Below are 11,128 nucleotides of genomic sequence, written 5' to 3'. Positions count from 1 at the left end.
TGTTCGATTAGATTGTATTTTTAATTTTTTACACACTATAGGTATTTTTAATTCTATATAAATCTTTTATCGACATGTATTGGTTTTAACTCGCTGCATTTTTACAATTTACTTTAATTTCCTTTCATTGTTTTTTACCGGTTGTTTGGCGCAGATAGCCTTGCTGCTTGGCGCCATAAAGCACCAAACCAACCAACATAGACCTATATATATATAGAAATAAGCATACATCTTTATTATGAAAATTCAAAGTCTGATTATAGTCAATTTGCTCTTTATATTCCAAATGCAATGCACATTGAGAAATAAATAATAAAAGTATTACTTGTTGTATACAAAAAAAAATATTTTAGTTTTCACATTATATTTGGAATTATTGCACACTTTTAGAATATAACAGAAAATATTTTCAAAATGTTTGATTTAGTACATTACAATGCGGGTGAATTGTTTGAGCATTCTCAAGAAATAATAATGATAAATGAGAATTTGTTAGTTATCTGCAGACATATGCCACATTTATGTATCTTTAAATGAAGAGAGCAAGTTAGACAAAAATTTGACTACCAGGTGGCGTGGTTTCTCAAACTACAATTGCGATGAAGTATCTTTCATTCATTTGATCGTACAAATTGACAAGAATCATAATTATGTAACAATTTTTTTTTCTTTTGGAAGAGCTGACATAGCTTGAAATTTGTATATAGAACAACATGGTAGATTATTTTTTGGACATAGTTATTATAACTTAAGATTTCTTAGGCATAAAAATTCACATTTCCCCATATTTTCAATGAAGATAAAGGTTACTTGGCTCACCAGGTGTGTCAGGTTGAAATATACTAACTTACCGAAAGCACTGTCCTCAAACATAAAAGGGAAGAGGGATGACATTTCATTAGCCACTAACAACTTTTACTAACGAGTTTCCCGATCCAGAAATCAGGACTTTGATGGTCGTACTCACGAAACACCCATGTGGGACCAGGGATCTACTATGACGATTACACCTTTGAACTAGATATATTGTAGTTAGGCATAATGTTATAAGCCACATGTCTTCCAGAAGACGACCATTAGTTCTAATAAACACAAGTAACGAATATGATTATGTATTGTTAACACTATTATGTATATTAAATGAATCAACAGCAGATATGGATGCCTAGAATATATCTTACGATATCTGTAATGGTGTATTTTTTAACAACATATAAGCGAAACTGATTCGTTAGGACTGAAAGTGAACAAAATTATATAAGATTTAGACTATTATATAACCAGGTATTTTCTAGTTAAGTGATTAAATACTTTTCTATATAAATATTTACATTGTATTAGAAGATTATGTCAAAAAAAAGCACATATCATAAGTTCTTTGATTTGAAACTTATCTTCCGCATTACAATAAAAAAAATTCTATCATGTATATTTCCGTTTTTGATAAACCAAGGTTTCCACAGTGAACGCCTTACATATGCCTTTGTTACCAAGTAATAACAAACCTACAATGTAACAATAATAATTCTCCAGAAACCAATAAAATATTTATCTGTCAAACAAAACACCAGACAGGAACATACGAATTTTAAGCTCTCAGCATTATGGGTTTAAGATATTACAAATGACATTTTTGTGGTCGTAAGGTAACGTCGTAGGGTTAAGAAACCAGCATGGAGTAAATTAATTGGTCATATAATATAGTTTGGATTACTGTCAAATCAAAAATTAAAGCTACCTCAAGGCTAAGGGCAATTCTGAAATCTTATATCGCTAAAATTCAGGGCTCAATCCTTGCGGTAGGCATGGTGTAGATAGCCCACTGTGCATCTTTACGCTTAGATAAAAATAAAAGAGTGTTAAACCTATGCTTCTCAACTCTATTATTTCCAAAAAAGATTTACTTTTTGCAACTTTTTATGATAAGTTATTATATATATCGGTTCATAAACGTATGTGTAATAAGATCACTTGTACACGAAACATACTGAGACTGTATAATTATATATATAATGTCTTTTACTCCATTTGTTAATGATAGCGTTGTCTCATATGGCTACAGTTTTCTACACAGTTTACAACAAAGTATAGGTACAGTATACTAAGGACTAGACACGTTATTCGAAACCATATATACAATAAGATTTACATTATTGTTATTCGCTGTGTTTTCCTCTTATATTAACAGCAATTAATAATTTTGTTTAAGATAGAGGTGTTTTAGATTATATACGAAAACAGTGAAGACATAACTAGGCCTTTTTCATTTAACTGAATTTCTTTGCTTTATAGATCGATCAAAACAAACTGCTCCGTTTACGGTAATGAAGACTCAAGCACAGAAGCCAGTGTTCACACAACATATCAAGCTTCGAACAACTTGCCGCCAGTAGTAACGGAGAGTAAGATGGGAATTTTTACCGCCCCTTTCTATTTTCTATTCTTCTGTACAGATATAAATTTATATTATCTTGGACCTATTAGCTAGCAGACGAATGTATGTGCGTCACAAAATATAAGCGACCTTGTTGCTTGTCTTCGAGTAGCGTTACCATACTATATACTGCTTGCTTATTTTTGAGAGCAATCACCAAAAAGTGGTTTGAGTGAGAACTAAGTCTCTATTTTCAAGAATTACATTACAGAAAACAAAAAACACAGCGTGTTGTTTATAAAGTATTAAATTTAATAAAAATTATGTAAATAGTAAAATTACCATCTATTGAAATGATTCTGAAAGAAAGTACTTACTCAAACTTTATGTAAACTGTTTTTGTGTTTAATATCTAAGAACACTAACACGACTTACGTAACTGATCAATTTGCTTAAAAAAACTGTTTTGTCTTATTAAATACTACCTTTCTCTCGTATGTCTAACTCGTGTGTCGCGTATATGTCCTGTTAAGATGCTTAGAGTGAACCGTTAAATGTGTAGATGTGTATCATGTGTACTTCTGTGATTATATCCGCAAAGATAACCGTGAATCTACGCTGCAGAAAAAGATATGCTTTTAGTGCTATTAAACATCTGAAAGTTGAATCCCGGAAGGTTCGACTTCGCGCGAATGAGTAGACGAAAGGCTTAAGTTTAAGAAAGTATAGGGAAGTAACGTGCAGATAGTATCTGTGTCCCTGAGGTATTGAAGTTGTCCAAGAGTAGATAGTTTTAGAGCATTGAAATGTGCAAAGATATAACGTGTTTAAAGCGAGAGAGGCTTAACTTAAGGTGTTCCAAGCAAATAAAGTTTAATTTAAAGTGTTTAAAGTACATAAGGCTTAACTCCAAGTGTTTGAAATACATAGTGAATATTTTAAAGGTTGTATAGGCATCCAAGTCGCTGTGTTTGTACATAAGAAGAGATCATGTTTCTTAGGAGGAATTAAAGCATCGTTGCTACCCGATGACAGGAAAAGCGAGAAGTGTCTATACAATTGTTATGTTAAATTAACGAGTGGAGTGTTATATGATAATGATAGTTGTAAAGTACTAAAATTCATACACAGAAAAGGCTGAGAAAAATATATTGGTAAACTATAGAAGTCATAAAGTACCAGGTGAATTGAATGCAAGCCGTCAAGGGCAGATTAGAGGAATTGTCATAACCAAGTTGCATTTGTCTTAGGCAAAAACGTTAACTCACTGAAAATCTAGCGTCCCACAGATTGACTGGTTTCATTTTTTTATTTGAACTGAGTAATGTCCAGACGACTTTACTTATCAGTGGTAATGGTGAGGATGGGTGTGAGGTAGCAAAATTATCAATCAATTAAAAGAATCCTCATCTTCTTTAGATTAACCCTTAAACTTAGGCATTTTAAACACTTAACGGTAAATAAAATAAGAACACATAGCTGAAACAAATAGTTTGATTTGTTTTCCTCTAGGACAATCACAAAATAAAGACCTCTGAAAACTTAGTCAAAATTATATTTCTCTTTTTTAATTTATTTTTTGTTTATGAATAGGACCAATATACATCAAAACAAAGCTTTATGTAGAAGATGTCAACTCCATCAACGCACTTGATATGGTAAGCCTGTAACTAACTTATTTCTAAATACATGCATGTGAAAAAAGAAAATCAAACCCTTCATTTTTGAAACGTAACAAAGATCTTTTGATATCCATGTTATTGATTTTCAATTGAACTACCTGTCTTATGTGAATGTTTTTTGTTTTGTTTTTGCCACGCCTTATGCAACTCCAATATTTCTGTGAATTCAAGGGTTCGGGGCCTGTTGCCGCAGAAACGCGTTCCACACTTTTTGGATTATGAGTACGTCATAAAAGTTACCGTCGAACCACACTATGCGGTCACACAAATGTAGCTTAAGAGTTAGCAGTGAGTACTGTTGACTGGCTGTCTTACCCCCAGTTAAAAATTATGGACGGATATGCGCAGATAATCCTGTGTGTAGCTTAGTGCGAAAATTCTGAAACCTGAATTTCAAGCACACATGAGCAATAAGACATTAAACTAGAAAGATAAATTATAGATTGTATTGTACACCACTGAAATTAAAAAGCAGATCAATAGAAAACCACACTCAGTTCAAACTAAAACAAAACTCAAGTAAGAATGATCATGCTAATAAACGCACAAAGCCAGTAACAATACCCCCCCCCTCCGGGGTGGATTCCTGTACTTGGTAAGAAGACCTACCAGGGAAGGTTACATCCTCTGGGATCTAAACGTCCACCCACGTATTTGCTGTGCGTGGCGACCCGTGAAGGGAGGAGAGGATCCTGGTGGTTGATTGGTGTCTGGGGCACTTGGAGTCCCTCAGGGCTGTGTATTGAGTGTCACACTTTTTAGTGTTAAAATTAATGCTATCACTACTCGCCTTCTTCCAACTGTTGCAAATGGGCTCTATGTCGACGACTTCCACATCTCGTGTCATTCGTCGAACATGAGGTTTATTGAGCGACAGCTTCAGACTGCCCTCAATTGCTTGTTGACATAGACCACTGCAAACGGTTTTAAATTTTATTTTTCCAAAACCGTTTGCATGCATTATTGCCGCCAACGGTGACTCCACCCCGATCCCGAGCTCCGTCTCGGCAATGTTGTTGTTCGTGTGGTCTCTGAGGCAAAGTTCTTGGGGCTTATCTCTGACCATAAGCTTACCTTCATTCCACACATCAAGCACGTGTCAAGTGTACAAGGGATCTGAACATCTTCCATGTCCTCTCTTCCACCTCTTGGGGAGTGGATCGATGTTCTTTGCTTTGTCCCATACATGGACTACGGCCTTGTATTCAAGGCGTGGCTTCACGCCAGTTGGCTGTCGAATGGGGTGAGCAACGTCATAACAAGCTTTTCCAGATCAAAGCTTCTGTTTCTCTTTAGCTGTTTTTCTTCGGTAAGGATCAGAAGGAGGAACTTGTCCTGGCAAGACTACGCATTGGTCACAGTTTTTTAACTCATCGTTTTCTTGTATCTGTATTGACCCACCAATGTGTGACACTCAAGACACAATAGTCCACATTTTACTGTCGTGCCGTCGTTACGACCGTGAGTGGCGGCACCATTTTAGACACCTGTTTTGTAAGGGTTTACCCCTGACGTTGGACAGTGTCATTGGCGATGGTGACTCTGTCCAACTTGATTATATTTTAATTTTTTTAAGAACAATTGGTCTTTTTAATTTTATGTAATTCTTTTTTCTGTTCTTTGGACATATTCTGGTTTTAACTCACTTTATTTTTACATTTTACTACAATTTACTTTTACTGTTTTACCGGTTGTTTGGCGCAGATAGCCTAGTTGCTTTGCGCCATAAAACACAAAACAACTAACCAACCAGTAACAATAATATTTTCTAAAATGAACGGCCAGTAATGACGACTGTTTCCCATTCCTTCTTCCATTATTAATTATCAAGAATTTAGGTATCCTTGAAGCACTGTATAGCGGGTAGGAAAGATTCAATTATTCATTTTTTCTTAGAAAGAATACTTCCACGTTTTATCCAAGTAATACCTTTGGACTTAAAAATTAAGATCATTACTTAGCAAGAGAAAAGACTTTTACATAGTATTGATCAACCATGAAAAAGCTTATGACAGAGTACCAATAGAGTTGATATCCCCCGTCTGCCTGCACAGTTGATCTAAGATATTTCAATTAATGCCTCCACTTTCTTTAACACTTCACCATCGAGAATCACCTTGTCATCGTCTCTTACTTCCCCACCACTGAATTTTGCTATCATGTACTCTGTCTTTTTCCAACTTACTTTCAAACCATATCTCTCTAAACATTCTCCCCAGCTCTCCAGTTCCACCTGTATTTTACTTTTGCTCTCTCTACAAAGTACAACCTTATCTCATTACAGAAAACACTATGTCGATTGTCTTTGTATGCCCCGAGTTATCGTGTCCAGCACCGTTATACAAAGGAAAGAGCTCGATGTTGATCCTTGATGGACTCTCACATTCACTGGAAATCTCTCTGGGTCTCCTACCAGCCTTTTTGCAAATGTTTCCGCTCCTTCAAACATATGCTGGATCAGCCTCACATATAACTCTAGTTCATTCCCTTTTCTTAAGCTCCACCAGTGAGTAAAGAGGTCAAGGAAAGAATAAACAAAGCATGGATGAATTAAAAAGAAGTCAATGGAGTGGTGTGTTACAGATGGGTACCAATAAAGATAAAAGCAAATATTTACAAGGCAGTGATAAGACCAGTTATGTTGTATGGGGGGTGAATGCTTCTAGAGTTTAAGAAAGAAAGAGGAGCATATGATAGTAGAGAATGGGAGAAACTCGCCTTAGATGGCTCAATCATGTGGAAAGAGGAATATGTTGATGTGAGAGTGAAAGGGAAAAGAACAAGAGGAACATCAAAGAAAAGATGGATGGATGTTGTAAGAGAGGACATGAGAAAATGTGGTATGAATGTAGCTGAAACAGATTAGTGTGGAAGGCAAGGACCAGAAAAGCAGACTCCAAATAATGGGACGAATGCTAAGAATAAGATGATGAATATTGTGCTTCGTACTTATTTCTATGTGCTTGTGTTTTGTGAAAACCTTTTTCTATTTTAATTGTTACCATAGTATTTGAACAGCAAAATGAGTAGATAATGTTATTCTTTTGAAAAAATAGTAACTTGTGTTAATCATACTCGTAAAATATATCAGTTGGATTTGCAAAAATCTTGGCGGATCTTTTAAGTCAACTGATTTAATTGACATGTAAAAGTACACATAAATGTAGCATAATCTTGATTTCCCTTCTTATTGCTTTTTTTATGTTTCTTCTCCATTACTAAAATAAGAACTGAAATTAGAAGGAAGAGAAAAACTTTACTGAGTGAGTTCTTTTTTCTTTCTGTTTTAGGATTTTCGTTTGGATTTTTTTCTGTGGCACAGCTGGAATGTCACAGGAAAACTTTGTGAACAATATAAGATTCACTTGCATCAAGTTGGACTTTTTAACAACCGTACTGGATATCCTATTGCTGTCTCTGAAAGTCAATTTGATCGGTTTTGGATCCCTGACACTTACGCCATAAACGCTAAAAGTGTGGATACTCCGTCTGATGCTTCGTCTACAAAAGTACTAAGAATATCCATTAAAGACCCTAAAACCTGCAAGATGGAATACACTGTCAGGTAGAAGTTGCTCTTTATAAAATATAATATAGAGAATGGCAATCCCCCCCTCCTCCAAATGCATTCGTCTTAAAACCTTCTACTGCATAAGATTTAATATATGATAAATAACAAACTTGAGCTAAGAAATTTAACAAATTGATTATAAAATAATATCATCTTCTTACAATTACATTAATTTAAGATGAAATCATAATCCTATGCCCTGATTATTAATGCCTGGCTTCGGAAACATCGAAACAGAATACATTTTAATGCCTCGTAATAGAACCTCTTGATATTATATAATGCAAGAACTTAAATATGTTTATGTGTAGTATTTGAGTACTAATGCCCTTTGAGAAAGGCTCAGACCATCGATCCCATTAAAAGACAGCGTATTTTTATATATTTCATGAGTATATTTTGAAATTCCACGTATTAAAGTCAGAAAATAATAGCCCATTTTTAGGTTTACAGTTCCATGGAAGGCTTAAAAAAGAAAGATTATTTTGAAGGTTACTTTCTTTGGTACGATCAGAAAAATAAAAAATATGATGTTCAAGCTTAAAGTTTCACAGTAAGGTCAGAAGATAACATGTTATTCAAAAGATTACCTTCCAAAAAATAAAGGTTAAATGAAGACTATATGTTAATTGTAATACGGAATGTATAAGAGCAAGGTTGTACTTTATTTTCATAGTAAATCCAGTTTAAAACTGGAAGGTTTACTTTCGAACAGGGAGAATCTTGTAACTTATTATCATTATTTCATCAAGTAGAATTTTCAATTCACATCATCAGCTTTCTTCTAAGGTTGGCTGCTGTTGTCGCATGTCAAATGGAGTTTAAGCAGTACCCTATGGATATACAAAGATGCCCCTTCACAATGAGAAGCTGTAAGTTACAGGACTTTAAATTTCTCTTTTTCTCTATTCAGTTACATAAACGTTCTTCCAGTATAGCGGTAATATTCTGGAAATGTTGTAACTAACTTATTTTTTTTAAATTTCATAACTCTGCTGAGCCAGAACAAATATTAAAAACCTAAAAATTTTGACGAATTGGTGACTTGCGGAACTAAAGAGTTGTATTTGGTTATAATTTGAAATTTGTATTTATTTGTCTTAAGAGGAATTGGGTTATAATTCAATTTATAACTATGTGTTGTCGAATTTATTAAATTTAAAGGTTACATTCCTTTACAGATATATTCTCATTAGTCTTAAGAGGGATTCAATTAGAATTCAAGTTATAGCTATGTTTTGTCAAATGATATCAATTCAAAGGTTACTTTCCCGTAATAAAGTCAAAGATATATTTAAAGGTTACATTCTTTTAGTAATGTACAAAATGTAAAGTTTATATGCATCGTTTTTTCAGTTGTCTTTTACTCAACACAATGAATCTGTTTTTGTATAGAATTTAAAAAATATGTAGTATTTATTCTACTAATATATTTTTCTGAAGTATTCAGCAGACAAGTTGTTTCATACACTAAAAATTGATATGAAGCCCTATTACTGGTCAATTCATATTATTCAAATCCTATATATATATATATATATATATAATCACTATGGTGAGTAAAAGACAACTAAAACGCTGTTCATATAATAATACAGTCCATCACTAAAACACTGTTCATATAATATACCGTTCATCATTACGAGAAGCCAGTCTTGTTTTTTCCGATTTGTCATTATCTAGAATTACTAAGGAAGGTAGAATTTCTCGAAATGTGATTAACACACTGACAATTGGTGAATCGAATGACAGCTTGGGCATGATATTCATTCTTAAAGTAAAAATTAGTTTAAAGACTACTTCATGGGATGTTTCCATGATAAGATGAACAGATCAAAAAATAGTTTAAGTTATATGTTAAAAATGTATTTGCTAGTACATTTGAGAGTTGTTTGATGTACATAAAAAATTGTGAAAAGTTATAGACTGAAAGTTTTACATTGGTTTTGTTTGTTTGAATTTATGCATAAAGCTACACAATGGGCTATCTGTGCTCTGCCCACCACGGTATCGAAACCCGGTTTCTAGCGTTGTAAGTCCGCAGACATATCGCTGTGCCACTGGGGGGCTTCACTCTGGTATAAGTGATATAGTTTTTATGCATAACTCGAAGTTGACGTACCATGATTTCTTTCATGAAAACAAATTTGATAAAATATCACAGAAAAACTCATAACGATTTTAAACTTATCACTTTTAGTTGCCTTAGTACGATTTCCAATGATAACGTATAACAGTTCATCAACTTTGTTGTAACATTAGATTAAATGATACTAGGAGAATTTCTGTAGCAGATCATTAGGTGAAGTGATACTGGGAGAATTTTTGCAGCCGAACATTAAATGGAGTGATACTGGGAGGATTTCTGAAGCGGAACGTTAGATGAAGTGATATTGGGATGAATTCTGCAGCGGAACGTTAGGTGAAGTTATACAGGCAGAATTTCTGTAGCGGACACTAGATGAAGTGCTTCTTGGAGTATTCCTGTAGCGGAACATTAGATTAAGTGCTACTGGGAGGATTCCTGTAGCGAAACATTAGATGAAGTAATACTGAGAGGATATCTGTAGCGGAACGTTAGATGAAGTGATACTGAAAAGATTTCTGTAGCGGGCATTAGATGAAGTGCTACTGGGAGGATTTCTGTAGCGCTACATTAGATGAAGTGATACTGGGAGGATTTCTGCAGCGGAACATTAGATGAAGTGATACTGGGAGGATTTTTGTAGCGGAACGCTAGGTTGAAGTGATACTGGGAGGATTTTTGTAGCGGTACGCTAGGTTGAAGTGATACTGGGAGGATTTATGTGGTAGAACGATAGATGAAGTGATACTAGGAGGATTTATGTAGTAGAACGTTAGATAAAGTGATACTGGGAGGATTTATGTGGTAGAACGATAGATGAAGTGATACTAGGAGGATTTATGTAGTAGAACGTTAGATAAAGTGATACTGGGAGGATTTATGTGGTAGAACGATAGATGAAGTGATACTGGGAGGATTTATGTGGTAGAACGTTAGATAAAGTGATACTGGGAGGATTTATGTGGTAGAACGATAGATGAAGTGATACTAGGAGGATTTATGTAGCAGAACGTTAGGTGAAGTGATACTGGAAGGATTTCTGTATCTGAACGTTAGGGGAAGTGATACTGGGAGGATTTCTGTAGCAGAACACATAATTAGCAGATACTTTGTAGTAATAACTTCAGATCATTGTGAACATATTTTCAGCTTCGTATAAATATGTAGACTGAACGCAAGTATAAATCAATTTATGGGATTAAAAACAACAACAGAAAAGTATTCATGGTTTGGCTAGTATATCTATACTTCTAGGTTAAGTGTGACGTTTATAAATATATTGCAAACCAATGGGTCAACATGTTATAAGTCATATGCAGTGCTTGTATAAAGACGTTTAGCTTGTGTGTGTGTGTGTGTGTGTGTGTGTGTGTATATATATATATATATAGGACGTTATGACTATTTGAAAATCC

General features: G+C 34.4%; 1 protein-coding gene across 1 annotated transcript in view; it reads left to right on the top strand.

The window, feature by feature from the left end:
- LOC106469646 (glycine receptor subunit alpha-4-like) overlaps nucleotides 1–11,128 on the top strand; it is a 29,062-nt gene that overhangs the window by 2,777 nt on the left and 15,157 nt on the right. Inside the window, exons 2-5 of the mRNA XM_022398223.1 lie at nucleotides 2,293–2,402; nucleotides 3,968–4,032; nucleotides 7,347–7,621; nucleotides 8,417–8,499. Of these exons, the coding sequence (XP_022253931.1) occupies nucleotides 2,293–2,402; nucleotides 3,968–4,032; nucleotides 7,347–7,621; nucleotides 8,417–8,499 (533 nt within the window). The remainder of the gene's footprint in view (nucleotides 1–2,292; nucleotides 2,403–3,967; nucleotides 4,033–7,346; nucleotides 7,622–8,416; nucleotides 8,500–11,128) is intronic.

This window comes from Limulus polyphemus, unplaced genomic scaffold, assembly GCF_000517525.1.
Source record: "Limulus polyphemus unplaced genomic scaffold, Limulus_polyphemus-2.1.2 Scaffold3590, whole genome shotgun sequence".
Classification (NCBI taxonomy): domain Eukaryota; kingdom Metazoa; phylum Arthropoda; class Merostomata; order Xiphosura; family Limulidae; genus Limulus; species Limulus polyphemus.
The sequence above is the reverse complement of the archived record's forward strand: the minus strand, read 5'-3'. Positions and strand labels throughout refer to the sequence as shown.